Source organism: Jatropha curcas, chromosome 1, assembly GCF_041381405.1.
Source record: "Jatropha curcas cultivar XTBG-Jc1 chromosome 1, XTBG_Jcur_1.0, whole genome shotgun sequence".
Lineage (NCBI taxonomy): Eukaryota > Viridiplantae > Streptophyta > Magnoliopsida > Malpighiales > Euphorbiaceae > Jatropha > Jatropha curcas.
In genome coordinates, this window is record NC_143151.1 from 4,725,978 (window position 1) to 4,745,063 (window position 19,086).

General features: G+C 30.0%; 3 protein-coding genes across 3 annotated transcripts; all 3 read right to left on the reverse strand.

Moving 5' to 3' along the window:
- Positions 1-850: 850 nt before the first annotated feature.
- On the reverse strand, positions 851-3,232 carry CRR2 (Tetratricopeptide repeat (TPR)-like superfamily protein). Its single transcript, XM_012209369.4, has one exon. It carries the CDS (start codon positions 3,021-3,023, stop codon positions 1,065-1,067), a length of 1,959 nt encoding a protein of 652 aa, XP_012064759.1. The 5' UTR covers positions 3,024-3,232; the 3' UTR covers positions 851-1,064.
- An 826-nt stretch (positions 3,233-4,058) lies between these two features.
- LOC105628055 (DNA-directed RNA polymerase II subunit RPB7) lies at positions 4,059-7,573 on the reverse strand. The gene is made up of 6 exons (XM_089716049.1): positions 7,333-7,573; positions 6,270-6,435; positions 6,120-6,170; positions 5,173-5,238; positions 4,998-5,066; positions 4,059-4,306 (listed from the first exon to the last, which is right to left on the reverse strand). Exons 1-6 carry the CDS (start codon positions 7,446-7,448, stop codon positions 4,244-4,246), a joined length of 531 nt encoding a protein of 176 aa, XP_089572175.1. The 5' UTR covers positions 7,449-7,573; the 3' UTR covers positions 4,059-4,243.
- A 2,440-nt stretch (positions 7,574-10,013) lies between these two features.
- LOC149498855 (transcription factor TCP7-like) lies at positions 10,014-10,742 on the reverse strand. The gene has a single exon (XM_089725467.1). It carries the CDS (start codon positions 10,710-10,712, stop codon positions 10,140-10,142), a length of 573 nt encoding a protein of 190 aa, XP_089581593.1. The 5' UTR covers positions 10,713-10,742; the 3' UTR covers positions 10,014-10,139.
- Positions 10,743-19,086: the final 8,344 nt, after the last annotated feature.

A 19,086-nucleotide genomic window follows, 5' to 3' on the forward strand; every position in this document is an offset into this window, starting at 1 on the left:
ATCGTATATGCACTTACCATTACGCTATGTCTCGGTGTGCACTCTATGATAATGTTTTTAATTCTATATATTTTGATGAATTTTATACAATTTTAAACCTTCGATCCAAACATTCGATCCAAACATTACCTTATAAGTTTCTCTATATAACAAATTAGTAAATACTTTATAAAATAAAAATGAAAAATATTCAATTTTGCTTTTGAACAAATAATAAGCACTACTCTGATTGAGTTGAGGGTTTGGAAATCTAAATCTTATTTATCTTGTCCATCATAAACAGAACATTATACTTAAAAAGGGGGGAAAAGAAAGAAGCATGATTTGATTCTTGTTCATATAAATTGGCTGAATCTGTCCAAGTGGAAAGCCAGACGACATGTTTTTACCATGACCACAAAATAATTCTTTACAACCATTTCCTAAAACAAGCATTTGGTAAATTATACAATTCAAATAAGAACTTCTAATAATTGACAGCAAACAAGAAATTCACTTTTATTAAGTAATTCTTGACAATCATCTTTTTTGAATTTTTATTATGAGTTTCAATTTTATGCGTGCATAGTTATAACAGAAACCAGAGATCACTCATAGTAGTGAACTGAAGGAAAAGATCATATTCACTAATTCTAGTAATAATAAACCATAGAAAGCACATGTAAATCAAATTATACTTGGAAGAAATTAGAGGCAATTAATCTGAGTTATGGCAACAAATCTTCACCTTTTTCGGATGATTCTTTTTCCTTTTTAATATAGTATCAGATTCCATTTAATCTCTGCTTACAAGCATAATTATTTTTATTGTTGACAGAAAAAAAATTAGAATTGCATACGAGTGCTTAAATAATAGAAGTATTTGAAAGTTGATGCAATAACAAAAATATAAAGGTTCCTCAAGAGTTTTCATTAGAATTTCTCAAACAAATATGTATGCTACTATACATATATTTGTGTGACCTAAGCTCTTATGGAATTTTTTTTTTTTTTCGGTATAACTTATGAAAATTATTTATTATGAGGGAAAAAAAAAAAAAAATCAAACTGGTTATTGCATATAATCACCAATAATCCCCACAAGAACAAACCCCACCTTGGAAATGGTGAAAGCGATTCACATCTCTTACCAAAATCTCTTTATTGGTGAACTTGGAAATGAACTTTGTAAAGGAATGGCAATCTTCACATAACCTCAAGTTTTTGGAGATCCGGATTGTTTCCCCTTTCCTTGTATTGATAAGCCCAAATGCAACAGCTAGTTTTTCGCTATGGCCTAGTACAATTCGCTCCTTTTCCCCTGCATCAAGATCATAGAGCACAACTTTAGTTTGTGGCACGTAGCCTTTCTCCTTCATCTCTGTTGATAGTTTAACTAAAAAAGCGTGGAGCTGCTCAATCTGTGGATTGAACTCATCAACAGACACAAATGAGTATATTTTTCTTTTAACTTCAATCCAACTGCAACCGGGTACTTTTTGTAGTCCTTGAGCTTCCAGCAGCTTCTTCACTCTTTTTACTCCATCCCAGATACCAGCTTCTGCATAAACGTCAGCAAGAAGCACATAATTCCCAGCATTTGTAGGCTCAAGCTGAAAAAGCCTCATGCTTGCCCTCTCTGCAAGTTTAACATTACAATGTATTCTACATGATCCAAGGAGAGAACCCCAAACCTTGGGCCCTGGTTCAATTCGCATATCCTGAATAACTTTAGCAGCCTCCTCTAACCTATTGGCACGACCAAGGAGGTCCACCATAGAAGCATAATGCTCTACACTAGGGTATATCCCATACTTCTTATGCATCGACTCAAACAAACTCTTCCCCTCCTCAACAAGGCCTGCATGGCTGCAAGCTCCTAATACACTAACAAATGATATAGGACTCGGCAGTACACCTTTATCAGTCATTTCTTCAAAAATTTGGATTGCTTTCTTTCCAAATCCATGAACCCCGTAACTCGAGATCAAAGAATTCCAGGAAACAACATCTCTCTTATCCATCTGATCAAAAACCTTTTGCCCCAATTCAAGCTTACCACATCTTGCATACATAGTAACAAGGGCACTAATAACTGGCAAGATACTATCAAGTCCTCTCCTAAGAATATACCCATGTATCGGCCTCCCTTGCTCTAGAGCTGCAAGAGCAGCACAAGCTTGAAGCACACTAACCATTGTCACAGAATTTGGACACAAATCTTTGGTTTCAAGAATCATTTCTCTGAAAAGCTCCAATGCCTCAAAAGGTTTTCCATTCTTTGCATAACACGCAATCATAGCACTCCAAGAAACCACATTTTTCACTGGCATTTCACTAAAAACAGAACTTGCATACGATGCACAACCAAATCTTGCATACATATCTATCAAAGTAGTCATAATATGAACATGTGCCTCATACCCACGTCGCAAAAGTTGGGCATGAATCTCCTTCCCCTGCTTTAGTAGTGATATCATAGCATCCGATGCAACACAAGCTTTAAGTACATATGTATATGTAAATCTATCAGAGGGAATACCAAGAGAATTTATCCTACGATACAAACGCAACACCTCTTCTCCATGACCCGCCAAAGTAAGTGCACGAAAGTGAGCGTTATAAACATAGATAGTTCTCCTGCGAGTTTTATCAAACACTTTGCGTACATTATCAATGGAGCCAAAAAACGAATACATATTAATGAGTTTAGTAGCCAAAAACGGATCTTGATCAAACCCATTCTCAAGAAGGTGGCGGTGAACAAATTGAGCATCAATGAGAGAGTTTTGACGGGTGCAAGTAAGAAGCAGAAGCTCATAAGTGTGTTGGGTTGGTTCAGGCTCAACTGTAAGGAGCTTAAGTGCTTGTTTTAGGTTACCTTGTTCACATAGAGACTGTATTAGCTGGTTATTATTGGTTGAGGAGGAGGTGTATCTGGGGTTTACGTTTATGAAGCAAATTGGTGGCTTTGCAGAGGAACGATGTAAGAAAGAGGCATAGGAAGGTGGTTTGGCGGTTTGAGGAGAGCGAAAAGCCCACATTGAGAAGATGATAAAATTATGGCCTTCTGCTTCTAAGATTTAAAGACCAAAATGGTTTCAATTCTTTCAAGAAGATTTTCTACTTGGTTTTGCTTCATATAGTTCATCTCCCTCTCTGAAAATCTCAGACCAATTGAATGTATTTCTTTTGTATGATTTTGGGATCTTGGGATTTTTCTAATATATGCTGCTGTACATTAGTACAAAAAACTCATGCGCCGGTCCTAAAAAAAAAAAAAAATATTAAGCAAAATGTATCACGTAGTGTATAACTTCCACCTAATAATTTATATAAAAAATTTGCAATACTTTAAATTTTTATTTTTATATATTAAATACTTCAATTTAAAAAATAAAACTTATTAAATATCTTTAATTTTGTAAAAAATTTCTATCATATATTTTAATTTATAAAATTAAATTGATCAATACTAATTAGATAATCGAAAAATATATAAATTATTATAAAATTATATTGATAAACACTAATTAGATAATTGAAAAATATATAAATTATTGTTTCAAAAATTATAACAATCATCCGTCGGATCAATATTTGCACGCTTTAACTTAACAATTTATATTTTATTTAAGATTTTATTTATCAAATTTTCAATTGATTTGGAACAGATGAATTTAAACTATAGAATTTATATACAGAGAATAAAATTTGATCTAATTATGTTAAATGTCATTTTAATACTGATGGCACAAAAAAAAACAAAAAAAAAAAGAAAATTCTAATCCCTCCAATTTTTCCGGATGCAATCAATTATTTTGAACTCAACTAAACTAAACCTTAGTTCCAAGCTTGGAATCAGGCTTAGGGTTGTTGTAACTATAATAGAAAAATCAAATTACACGAGCTCAACTCATTTAGTATCAAAATTTCAGACAAGTTTATCTATTCTCAAATTAATGTGCAAAATAAACTTGAATAAGCTCGAGCTCAAACTCGAACTCAAAGATTCTGCAAGTTGAACCCAAGCGTGTTTTGACTCGGTAGACTCGACCATCAAGCTTGAAAATAAAGAATGATTTCCAAGGTTCTAATTTCAATTGCCTGAAAAAGAAACCTACTACAGTGATTCAGCAATATATGGTACCAGTAATTCTTAAGGTCCAAGACAAAGTTAATGCCCTTGGAACCATACAGTAAGCAGTAATACATTGCAAGAAGGTAAGTTTGATGCACTAGAAGTTTCTTGTGAGCAACTCCACTAAGCGCCTGTTGGATCATTGATCACACCCAGGAAATCGTCCTTTATGGTACCGATGCAGAACTGCAGACAATAGAAGAAAAAAAAAAAAAACACAATAAGAACTAGATTTTGATCACTGCAAAACAAAATTATAAATGGTTATATTCCCTAAATTGCTTTTCAAGTGCTAAATGTATGAAACCACCATCTATTGAAAACAACCCAAACAAACTATAGTTTCTGGATCCCCTTTATCCAGATATTATTATATCCAAAACTATAAGGTAGACTGGAGCCGAACTGATGCTGACAATGACAGAAAAGCACAGAACTATATAAGTTGAAACCAAAATGGAAAACTTCTGCAACATAATTGGTGAAACAAGTAAGCTTCTTTTTTTTGTTTCTGTCGTACTTTGCAATATTGTCATTTCCATGGAAATACATCAGCTGAAACAGGTCATATAAATATAAAATGCTAAAAAGGTGCATAAACAAAGGAATTCATTTAACCCAGATATATATCAATGCCAAAGCAGTTCATATATTTGAGCATTCCCTAATTCTCCAAATCATATCACGTGCACTAAAATGGAAATTATATTCCTCCCTTTGTAAAATAATTCTCATTAGATGCCAACCACAACCCGGTTCTAAAGAGCATAAATTCTTTATAATTCTAGTCCAGAGAAAGGAAATTCCATCTGAACTTATGGCTGATGAGAGAAAGTAGCGAGATATCAAGAAATAAACACGAGATTTAAGCACATACAATTTCTGTAGCATCAACTCGAGTCCCAATTATCTTTAGTCGTACTTCACTATCCTTTTGAATCTTAACCTGAAAGATGTGTCACACATGAATAACAAGTGTAAGTTTGTCACACAACCAAAGAAAAAAAAAAAGAGAAGATTCTCATTCAGAAGAGGTCCAAAGCAAAGTATACTGATCCATCTGAAGTTGTGTAGTTTGGCATATCCCCAGATTGGAACTCCATGTCATCAGGTATTAGCTACAACAAAAGATGAAAATGTTAAGTTGTAGATACAGAAGATACATTTAACAGTTTGTGTATATAAATGCACTCAATAGAGCAGAGAAATAAAACCATAATAGGAAAACTAACAAATTTGAATACAAGTGAACTACATTTAGGACATGACAGAGGTTTAAAATACAATAAGGATTTATTATTGTACACCCAATAAGTGGTACTGACAGAGAGAGAGAGAGAGAGAGAGAGAGAGAGAGAGAGAGAGAGAGAGAGAGAGAGAGAGAGAGAGAGAGAGGTAGAGAAATAATACATTCAATAGAATAGAAAAATACTATAATAGGAAAACTAACAAACTTGAATACAAGTGAACTACATTCAGGGCATGATAGAGGTGTAAAATACATCAGGATTTTACTATTATACACCCAATAAGTGGCACTGATAGAGAGATAAAGAAGTATCAGGAAAAAAAATGGCTTTCCAATTTTCCTTAAAACAAACACCTTTTTTTAGAAAAATCTGAAAATTGAAGTTTGACATTCAACTACTGTTACATTTCTTTTCATCCTAACATTAAACAAAAAATACATTTTTATTGCTAACAGAAATGTGAGATTGGCAAAAACAAATTCTTCCTACTCTCATTTTTGGCTTTCTGAAAGTTGCAAACCCAAACAACAAGGCCAAACAAAAGTACTGGAATAAATAAAATGATAGCTTCCATTTTCTTAATATCCTACATACTAACAAAAAAGTTTAAGTACTCCCTGCATTTCTATATAATAAAACAGCAAACATGCATAAATTATGAAGGATAAAAGCACTCTTGTAAGACAAGGTCATTTAAAAAGTTCATAATCCTCTAGGAAAGAAACATTCAAGTAAAATGCAGTACTTACATGGTTTGAAACAAAAATTTGAACTGGCCCTGCTTCTGCAAAAAAGCCCATCTGCCATATTTATGTATAAAATCATACATTTGGCTACACTGGAAAAATTCACAACTATAATTTCTTAAAGAGTTAGATTGGTAAAAGAGAAGCATATACCTTATTTACCATGGTAACAACAGCTTCTAAAATCTCTCCCTTAAATGGCCTGAACACAACGCACTGATACTTCACTGGAAATGTCACAAATCCTGTCCCATCTCGGATCAACCCTTTACCAATGTTCTCTATGCCTGTTATTGCTACCACAAAGCCATGCCGACCACTACAGGAATGCCAACAATTTAGAATGATGTTTACCCACAAAATAATTCATCATCTACTGAAGAGTAAGCAAGCAAGCAAGCAATCAATCAATTATCTTACAAAAAATGTGACTAATTTCATTTAGGTTCCCATATAAAGAATCTGAAATTTGAGCTAAACCACAATGGAGAACACTTTGCTGTTTCTTTTTGAAGGACGGATCCTAATCAATTAAATGCAGATAGAAAATTGAAGTAACTATATTCATTGGTCCATCTCTTGCATCACAGGTTATGAAGGCTATTCAGTCAAGGTAATATGATAAAATCTAGAAACAAATACAACTCATCTAAAAATATGCATCAAGCAACAGAAGTAGATCAAAATTGGATCTTTCCACAACAAGTTTCCTGTAAACCAACTGGCTTCTTCCCAAATTTTCTTCTGAGACTACATAGCTAACCCAAGGAACCTTGACTTCTCAGAATACCCATTATCAATGACCTGAAGTGCTACATTCTAGGATATCATTAGTAGCACCATCACTTCGATTCCTTTTCAGCTTTTACAAATATGCAGGCTTAGTCTAGTGTCATAACTCATAAGAGACATAGTGTCATAAACCAAGGATTCGAATAAGCAAAGTCAGGTTGAAAGTTGAGTTTCTTCTCGTGCCGAGCAAATAAAAATAACTAAGAACCCAAAAATACTAAAACGGAGTACATCAAATCTTCTCTAAAACTAAAATCTTATTTAAGAATCCATTCTTCCCTGGTAAATTGAAAATCTTCAATTTCAGAGATGGGATTGGTTAATTTCTTGAAATCCCATGAAAAGTTGAAGATTTTGATTGTTATTAAATTGATTGAAAGTTGATAATGTAAAAAGGAAAGCCAAAGCAGAAACAAAACATAACCTGCACGTGCCCTCAACATCTTTCATGAGCTTGGAAACGAGATTGTCGCGGAGATTGCGCCCGAAGTAACGCGGATGCAATTGCATATTCCTCTCCAATACTATGTGAAAAAACATCTTCTGCTTATGAGAATCAAAAACAGGCCAAAAGAGTGAATTACTGACTGTTTAAAATGGCGAATCGGTAATGACTGGGCGAACAAAATGACATTTTTGCCTCATATAGTCCCATTTATCTTTCCCATAACCCCTAGGGATGAGCATTCTGTTTATTCAATCGATTTTGGGCCACTTTCTAACCAAACCGCACAAGAAAGGGTACCAAGTCAAACCGAACAAAGAGGGAAATTATCTGGAGCTAATACTATGGGCCGGACAGATATTAGTGCCAAGTAGGCTTAAGACCACCTAGATCCACTGTAAATCTATTACTCAATCCTTTATTCATTATAATTTAAAAGATCTTATCGCGAGAGATAAAGGAAAACAAAAAATATATTCTTTTTATTTTAATATTTTTTTTCTTTATACACAATTGATCACTTTGGGATGGGATTGAAAAAGGAAGACAACAGTACGATTTTAAATTGAAATTCAACCGGTCAATTTTGAAACTAAACCATGATCAATAGTTCTTGGTTTCAGATATAATTGAAATTATGTATTTAAAATTTTGATTTTGATTTTTTATTTTTTAAAATTAGAACTTGTGGTTCCGGTTTAAAACAATTAAAATCATATTTTTAAAGAAACACTCAATTTATATATTTATTATAAATTTTTAAAATAAATTTTAAAAACTTTATTAAATTGATTTGGTATTTTTCAATATTTATTATTATTTATTCAAGCTACAAATCTAAAAAAAAATTAAAAAGTTTGAAATAAATTATTTTGTTACTGTTTCAAGTCCTAATAAAACTAAAACCGGGTCGTTCCAAAACCATTGTCGGAACCGCCTAAAAATAGTTGGGTTTCTGTTCCACCTTTCTTTTAAGTTATATCTGTCTTTGATTGATTCTCAGGTGGAGCAGTGGAGGAATGTTGATGGGTGCAGAAACGAAGCAATGTTGTGGCCTTTAACTCAAATGAGTCTTAAACAAGCCTGTCTAAAGGTTTGATTTTGTCCAAATTAATCTGCTAAAATTTAAAAGCATGGGAGCGAGAGAGTGGTTCTATCGGGACAGTTGGGAAGGACCCTAATTAGGTTCATTTCGTGGCAGTTTCCGCCAGCTGATTGGGTAGTAATTAACACTGATGTATGCTCTAAAGGCAACCCAGGCTGGGTTGTTTAGACGTGATAATGGCAACCTCATTATGGCCTTATGGGTTTTCGGTTACGTCTGGGTTCTTTCCATTCGAGGAATTTGATTCGGGCTTGTCGAGATTTTTGAATAAGGAATGGCAGGTTCAATTGGATGGATGGCTACTGCTAGCTGGTGATCACCGGCAGCATGAGAAAATACACGGAGGAGTCCTTCGTCAGAGTAGTATTTCAGAGAGAGAAGTAAAGTTTTAAAAACATTTTTTTAATACGGACACATATTTCAGACGGTAGCGGTGGCGGTGGCGGAGCCGGCTGGAACTATGAATTGAAATAAACATAGCCGGATATATAACCGCTGCCCTCAAGAAATGGACAGGCGGTGTTTTCCGGCGGAGATTATACAGTCGACGACCACTACAAGTACACTGGCAGTGCACGTGCATGTGAAGTCTCAACTGTTGGACTGCACTGAACCATTGCTTTCAAAAAATGTAATTGTGGATAAGAAAGAAGCCTCACCTGCAGAATCTGTTGTACTTATTCCTGACAATAGAAAAACAACTCTCGAACCCTATTTTGTACTCATTCTTCTCTCCCGTGGAAATCGAGGTCTGTTTGAAATATTTCAACAGCAAATTTCCATAAAAAAAAAAAAATAAAAAAAAATAAAAAAAGAAAAAGAAAAAGAAAAACTCATTGATTCCCTTAATTTTATTTACCATTTGAAACCAAAACCACACCACGTACGTCTTCTCTATTTTGCGGGACAACCATTACTGAAACTAAAAACTAACTGTAGAATAAACAGTAATCATAATAAGCTACGAGTTAGTGGATCAGTGGATAACGAAAACCGAACACGTGGGAAAAATTTTTGGGTTTGAATTTTATTAAACACATACAGAAGGGACAAACAGTTTTAAGTGTGATTAAGCCCGAGCCGAATTAGACAGTATTTAATAATAGGATCTGAATAACGGTGGTTTACACACAAAAAAAAAACAAACAGTAATCGTAAGAATGAATTATTTGCTTCTTCCTTCCTTCCCTATCTTATATATATCATACTTCTTTTTTGAAGTTGATATAAACTTAATTAGTTCAAGAATAAAATGATTAATGAATTTAGCTGAATTAACTGTGAAACTCAAAACAAAATTAGTCTTATGCTCAAAAAGGCTAATTAATAATTGTTTTTCTAATTAATTATAAGAGATATTTTAGACCCTTTCCAAAACAAGAAGAAATGAAATATAAGGAAACTGAATTTTTAATAATGGTAAGATTGTAAATTTTGTTGAACATTTGCCATAAATTATCCTTAAACTCACGAAAAGAAAAAGAAGCCAAACATACACTAAAAATCTAAAATGAAGGCCAAAAGCGAAAATAAAAATCAAGAAAAATTATGCCAATTATCATAAGAAGCATAATTATTATTTCTTTTCTTCAATCTGTTACAAACTAAAAGATAAAAGAGAGATCAAGCACACATGCAGCAGCTCAATTGTTGCACCTCTCTCCTCCATAATCGCTACCAGTCACAGAGGAAACGACATGTCGTTGACAGGAAGTTCCATATCAAAATTGGCAACGAAATGGTCAAATTCAAAGGAAGGTAGAAAAGCTTGTTCAGGTTTTGGAAACTCACAATTCTTGGTAGTCAACCCTTCGATTTCACCTACACAAGAAATATTAGTATTATTATCCATGAAATGACCAGTAGAACCTGAAAAATCCAAACTACCCATTTGCTGTAACCCATTTGAGAAAGGACTAATAAAGCCATTACTTGCACAAGAACTTGTTTCTACAGTAGCAGAAATGCCAGTTCCAGTGGCAGCAATGATGGAAGGCTCAGCCATTTTCAATAGCCATTCAATGGTTTCACCATCAGTTCTGTTACCGAGTTCACGAGTGAGTTGAAAGATTCTGGCGGCACAAACGGCAGGCAGCCTTATGCGGCGGTCTCGACCGTTCACCTTTGAATGGCGATCTTTTCTTTGTTTTGCATTGATGAGTTTGGTTTTTGAGGTCTTGGGAGAAATGGATTTTGGTTTTTTATTGCTTGGAGAGAGAGTAGGAGGAGTTATTACCTCTATTATCCTACCCATATCTTTTCTTTTTTTGTTAGAAAAATTATTTGAATAAAAAAAAAAAGAAGTTATGCACATTATTTATAACCTAGATGCAAGCGGTCACAAGACACGGGATACGGGACATGATACGATAGTACACGGATGGCATACGGAAATTTTCAAAAACATAAGACATGACACGTGACACGTTACACTAAAAAATATAATCTATTGCACTATAAAAAATTGCGATTTAGGTACCGAATTTAGAGATTAACATCATTCTGTTGCTGAGTAGCAACCGAATAAAGAAACCGACAAAGTTAGTGACACAACAACAAGGTTTGTTGCTAAAGTTGCCACCAAGAATTATGAAATTAAAATAGTACCTAAAATAATCATCCATATTATATAAATCATAATCATAAAATAAAAATACATAATTTTCTACTTCATCATCATTAGTTAAATCCTCAATAATAATATCATCATTAAAGATTATTGCCTCTACCTCTAACTCATCTAGAGGTAAATTGATAATTTCAAAAATTTCAACATCTTCAAAAAAGTCTGAATTAATCTCCTACAATATCTCACATTTTTGTTTGTTTAATATAATATTGTGGACTTCTTCCTCATAAAAGTCGAACATTACTTTAAACAAAACTAAATCTTCAATACATTTTGGAGTTAATTTATTCATTCTCACAGAATTGGTAAGTGAATATGTACTCTAATTCCTTTCACAACATAATGAAGAAGATGGTTGACCAAATAATTTGAAGGTTATTTTTTGAGTAAAGGGACACTTGCACCATGAATTGCCAACTAACACTTTGTTTCCATTGTAAATATATCCTATAACGTCCCTAAAGTGTCAAAGAAGTGTTCAAAATTAATAAAATTAAGAAAAATAATTGGACACATTTTTTAAAGTGTTTGATACATGTCCAAAGAGTGTCGATATCTAATATGAATGATACCAATATGCTAGACCTTTTTAAGGTGTCCGTGCAACCTAATAAATAACGGAAAAGGGTATCTACATCGGGCCTATGTGCTCACCTATACACCAAATTAATTACATAATAGGGATGTGCATGAGTTAGGTGCCATGAGAATTACATAATTTCCAATTCTACTCAAAATATTAGAGTGTAGAAAATAGAGTATCAGTCTTACCTCAATAGGTATATAGTTTCATTATATTCCGTCTTATTTTTTGGGAGGATGAGACAAGAATTCAAATCACGAGATAGGACAAAATAAACGAAATGAATGGGTCAAATATCAACTAGGAGTTCTTATACTAAATTATTTTTTTCACCAAAAAAGTGGAATTATTATACTCATTAATTGCAATTAAACAAAATTCATCAATATAAGTTTAAGTTGAAAAAAAAAAGAATAAACCAAATAATCTACTGCTAAAATTAAAATTATAATAGAAGATTTTTTAGTAGTTATTTTCTATTTAATAAGAGTATTAAATATGACAAAACAAAATAAGTCAAAACTCTATAAAATTAACTTTACATGTACTTATGACTTTTAATTTATTATTATTTTGTTATTGTTACCTTTAAGCTGATTTAAATTTGATATTTACTTGATTTAATCCTAAATATTATATAAAAAAAACAATAATAGCATTAAGCATAACCAATAATCTAATAATTAGATTAATTAGAGTTAATGTGCTTTTATCTAATATGGAACAATAGCAAATTAATAATCATAATCAAAATTTTATATTTATATACAATTCAGTTAAGTTTTTAAATAAATTTATAATATCAATAGAACGCTTCAAGTCAATTTTTAGATTTCCACATATATATGATTAGGTTTATTTTTTAAACAATAATTAATATTAAAATATTATTATTACTAATAATTTTTAAACATTTGTAGGATATTTATTATTGTACACTATTGTTTTTTAGATAAATCAAATATCAAATATTACAATTAATCAAATATTTATTAAATTAAGATCCTTTAATTGGTTATGATTAAGGATGTTGTACCATATTTAAAATTTCACTTTGTATACTTTAGAAAATCCATTGTTTTCCTATATACATGTGTATTATGTAAATATGTTATAATTTTTATAGATAAGTAAATTAAAATTTTAAATAAAATTGTAAATGATGAGATTATCAGGTTTGGGAATGACATAGAGATATTATGTTGTTTAATGAAGAGAATGTATACACTCCTGAATATATTTACGGGAATTACTTTGAGAGTTTACAGAATACACATTAGTGAGGTGGACAAGAAAGTGAAGTGAATATATGCACATATGATTAGGTTTATTTCTAAATATTAATTAATATTAATAAAAGTATTTAAACATCTATGCAATAGTTATTATTATATTAATCATAATTATTGATCTTTTACATATATCATATTAACTAAATTAATAATTAAAATGGATAATCATATAATTTTTGTAGATAAATCCAATATCAAATATTAGAACTAATGAAATATTATTTATATTTTAAAATAAAAATCTTTTAATTGATCATAACTTAGGATATTGTAGAAAAATTCCAATAAGTATATTTTAAATCGTTCCAATGTTTTCCTCTTTCCTACATCTACATACGTTTTTTTTATATTATTATTATTATTATTATTATTATTATTATTATTATTATTATTATAGATAGATAAATTAAATTTGTATTAATTTTTAAATAGGATTATAATTAATACAATTCTTCAAGTCAATATATGTGTTTTTATATTTATATTTATTTTTAAATATTAATTAACATTAAAAATAATGTCTTTATTAATTTTCAAACATCTCTAGGATATTTATTATTTTATAGATAAATCACATTAATTAAATTAATTAATTAAAATGGATAATCGCATTATCTTTATTATTTTAGGAAAAATCATATTAAATAAATAAATTAAAATAGATAATCATCTTAATTTTATTATTTCACATAAATCATAATAATTCAATTAACTAATTAGATAATCATATTTATTTGATTAGTTTGCATAAATCATATAAATTAAATTGATTCATTAAAATGGATAATCATTTTAATTTGATTTTTAGATAATCCATAGAATAGACAATCATATTAATTTGATTTTTTTTAGATAAATCAAATATCAAATACTATAGTTAATCAAATATTATTTACATTTTTAAAATTAAAATATTTTAATCGCTATGACCGAGGATATTATAGGATATATAATATTTCACAAATGACATTTTAGAAAATCTCATTTTCTCTCCTCATTTTCGTATTTATATATATTATAGATTATAGATAAAAGATTTTCAATCTTATTGGCAATTTTTTAATTTTTGGAATTAACAATAATTATTATCATTAATCAGTCTAATAGTTTAGTTGTTAATATCTACTCTATTTATAGTGAAACATAAGTCATTTTGAATATTTTAATGAGTAATAATGATTTTTTTCAATGTTATCCTTATTTATATCAGATGCAATAGTTATTTTCAAATTACCTTTGGTTTTGATATAAAATATAAATTGGTCAAACTACTCTTAATTTTCTTATAAGTTAGGGGGAAATAATATTTTCTTAATTTCCGTGCAAAAATCTTAAGCGTCTTATGTTTTGAGACAGGTGAATATGTAATTATAAAAGTCATTAAATTTTAATTTACCGTTATTAGAGTGGTTTTCAAGACCCATAATTTGTAAGTTGAAATTCTAATTAGAATTACATTTATTTTAAGAAGCATAACGTTCATTAAGAATTCAAGTGGTAATAGTCTGATATTAGTCTCCTTTCCTTTTAAAACATTTTCAATAATGTTAAGTAGACTCTAATTGAAAAATCTGAGTCCAATAATACTAAGTACAACTCACTGTTGTTTTGAAAGGGAGAGAAAGATGATTGAGATGACAAAATTTGTTTGTCCAATCTGTGGGTGTAATTTTCTGACAAGTTTTGTACAAATGCCCAATAAAATCTTAATAAGGTACCTCTTTTTGTAACGCTAGAAAGTGACCTAAGCCTTTAGGGTCACAACCGTTGGATTTAAAGTTGGTGAATTTATGATGTTAATCCAATGACCACTAGACATTCTAAACTGGCTTTGTTTTTCTTAGGAAGGTGTTTGTGTTTTATTTTCTTACTTAAAATGGGCATAAAGAAATGGTAATATATGAGTTGTGTTGATAAGGCTCACATTAACCCGTTTAAGATCTTGCTTTGGTAAGTATAGAAAATGGGTGGTTGCCAAGGTGTCATTTATTCAAATTGTATCTCAGAAAATGATATGGTTAGAGTATCCAAGATATGGAATAGAAGGTGTTGATATTAATGTAGCTGAATATCTATTTATAGATATTGAATTTTAAAAATCTTTCTTCGATGCACTACTTTTGAATCATCATTTTTTTTTTCTTTTTTTCTTCTTTTTTCCTGCCCGCATTTCAATATGCAATCAATCATTGTAGAACAATAAATGTTCATATTGTCTAAGAGACCCTTTAGAAATAGAAGGTTTGCTAGATAATTTCTATTTATTTTTCTGACACCTTAGTTTGACATACCAAATAGACATTAACATTGGAGATCTTTTTTTTAAAAAAATATTTTTATTTTTATGATGCGGCAATTAAATGAGTGCAATCCATATCAGAATTGAAGATCTCTTAGTTTTTTCACTTTTTTTTTTTTTTTTAAAAAAAAGGAAGTTAGTTTCTTGACTTTATGAAGGGAGGAAGTTCTTTATAAAACCTTCCATATATTCCTAATCTTGCAAATTTTAACTTTTGAATGTATAAAAGTAATTTCACCTTATAAGAATATGGTCATAAAAGTAAATTTCATGGCTAACTTTTTAAACAACATTTTTAGGTCAATGCATGTTTAGTTTACTTTATTATGTTAGCTATAGCTGATAACTGATGATGATTATTTGGTAAAATTTTAACAGTCAGTGTATTATTTGCTATCTTAATATGTTTTATAAATAAAAAATATTAATTGAAACAAAATAATTTAGTAATAATTATTTTTATAAGATTAATAATATTGTCAAAAAATATAATTTCAAATCATATAGTAGCTCATAGGAAAAAATTCAAAAATTCAACTGATGGAACTACCAACTAATTGTTGAAAGTTAAACCGAACATCCCTCCTAATTGAGTACACAAGTTGAGGGCATACACCTAATATAAGCAATTAATTTTATGAAATATTCTTTTTTAAATAAATACATATAGATAATTAAGTATTTCGAATCTTAAATTTTATCCTTTTTAAATTCATTTTTTTAATAAATATATATGCTAACAAGATATTTGAATATTTTATATTTTATTTTAAATATTTGATTCTATTTTAATTATAATTTAAAATATTTTATTTAGGAGAGAGATAAAAGGAGAAAAAAGTTTACTTTTTTATAATATTTTTTATATTTACATTAATCTCATATTAAATTTTATTTTAACATTATAAAAGTAAAAATAATATAAGAAAAAAAGTTATAATCGATATTTAATGTTAAAAAATAAATATAATAGAAAAAATACTCATTACATTATATAACAATTCATTGCGGTCATATTCAAACTATCATTTTTTTTTTTTGAAACAAACAATATTTAAACTATTGTGAAATAATTTTTTAAAATGTGTTAGATATTGAATCTTTAGACTAGCATTCATAAGTTTAAGAGCCTAAATTATAGTTTAAATTTCAATTTGCGTATATTAATATAGATTTAACGTGAAAGAATTCTTGTTTCATATTAAATAAGAAACCAACTTATTTATTTCCTATTAATTAACTAAGAGCATAACTCTTTTTTGTAAACTAAAATATTTGAATTTAAAATATTAAAAATTAAACTACGAGTACCTACGACAAATATAAACAATGATCAAAACATGCCTATTGTATCTATGATTTATAATTTATAATCTATATTATATATAAATATAGAAATATGGGAAAATTGAATTTCTGATAGCGTCGTTAATGAAATTTGAATATCCTAGAATAATTTTAGTAATGACTAATTAGAAAATTATATTTTATTAGTTGATTGAATATAATTTATTAAAATTATTTTTTTAATTAAACACACATAGATAATTAAGTATTTCAAAATATTAATTTATCTTTTTAAATTTATTTTTTAATAAATATATATGATAATGAGACCTTTGAAAATTTTTATATTTTATTTTTAAATATTTGATTCTATTTTTATTATAATTTATAATATTTTATTTACGAGATATAAAAAAAGTATATTTCTTTTATTAATATTTTTTTTCTTTATATTTATATAACTTGATTCGATATATTTTAAAAAAATAAATTATCAAGTAGAATATACATAATATTTTATTTAGAAGAGAGATATAAAAACAAAAATATTTTCTTTTTATTAATATTTTAATATCTTTTTTCTTTATATTTATATGATTTGATTGTATATATATTTTTTTAAAAAATACATTTTTGAATAGAATATATATAATATTTTATTGATGTCACGACCCGATTCCATGGGCCGGACCGGCACTAGAGCCCAGGTAAGCTTAAGGCTCCCGAGGCCCGTAGTAAGCCTGAAACACTAAAAATTTACTATCTCAATATAATTTTGTTAATATTCAGCCCATACTGATAGGAAAATAAACTTCAAGATTCTATTAAATCTCGGCCCAAATTTAAAACATCTTAAACATTTACAAATTACCCTGCTTACAATACACTATATTTATAATATAGACTCACCAAATTTTTGTCTCTATAATAATATACGACTATAAATATACAAATTCTATAACTGCGGAGTTCACTAACAAATGAATACAGATAAGTCGTCGGACATTTATCTATTTAATAGATCAATACTAAAATTAGAGAAGTCTTTTCTAACAGTGAAAGAGCAGAGTTATAGCTGGGACTTAGAAAGAGCTACTTCCTGAAAGATTTAAACAAAAGAGATGTGAGTCTATTAATGAATAATAATTATTGCACAACACACGCATTCACACAAATGTATAAATATATCAATCTAGTCATCCGACTAGTTATATGCTCACACAGCCAGTCACACAAATGGCATATCACCAGCACTCACAATTATTAACATCTTCATATAATCACATCACGTGGAAATTAGTCAGTGGCACCACCTGAAACCCCAACGAGCCGTCCTCACACATGGCTCGCCCTCTCATACATGTGCACCAGGGAGCCGATCCCCCATACGGCCAACTGGTCTAATCCTCACTGACCAGTCCTCTCATTGTTTTTCCCATTCTCTCTTTTCTTTTCCATACCAACAGGAGGCAACCCGGTGGTCTCCATCCAATCTAGATCATCAAGTGCTCACAACAGGAGGCCACCCTGCGGGCTACAATCAAATCTAGATTATCAGGTGCGCAACAACAAGAAGCCATCCTGTGAATTCCCATATAATCTATATCATCAGGTGCACAAGGGGGCGCCGATCTCCCATTTTCCCGGCCGACGGTCAAGTATCATATCATAACCGGATCCATATCACAGACCGTCCTCACAAACCCATGGTGGTCCACTTCATCCCAATTCCACACAAACAAAGCATAGCATTTTCACAACACAATTAATCAAACATTGCAATCAAATGCAGACATATTGATCAGTTGAACATCATAATGCAATGCACAATTAGACATCCATTCTCAAATGCAATTAAATAATTAAATAAATACCATTAACAATAAACAACAATAAAATAAATGATAATAATAAACAATAACAATGAAAATAATTAAATACTTAGATAATTAAATGAATAATAAAGATAATAAATAAATAATTAGAGCACTCTATTTATTATGCATTAAGTTATAGAATTAATCTAAATAAACCTATTAATTATGTTATGAATTAAAACTAGTCTAGGTTCTATCGAAATTTCGGCAGCACCTCCCCTAAAAATTGGACTATCTACCTGCTCAATATCACAATATTATTGTATATTTATCAAATCAATGCACACAGCCCATCCGTCGGGCAATCAATCAATTTAAAATCCCATCCTCCTTAACATCAGTGTCAACACCCAACTATCTCAACCATAAGTTCATAATTATAACGACTTTCAACCTGTTCCAACAATACTCATATAAGATTATTCGTTAAATCATAAACTGACCAAATTAATAGCTTTATGGTAATTAATCTGTTAAGTTGTTAAAAATCATTTTTAACAATAACTATTTATAACTACTATTTATTCAGATTCGATTCTTATATCAATGCCGGAAGTGGTTAGGCTTTAGAAACCTTAGGTCCTCAAAATTTCGCATCTAACCGTCAACCTACTAAAACTATCTTACTTTGTCTTATGCGCAACCAACTAGTTTTAGACTA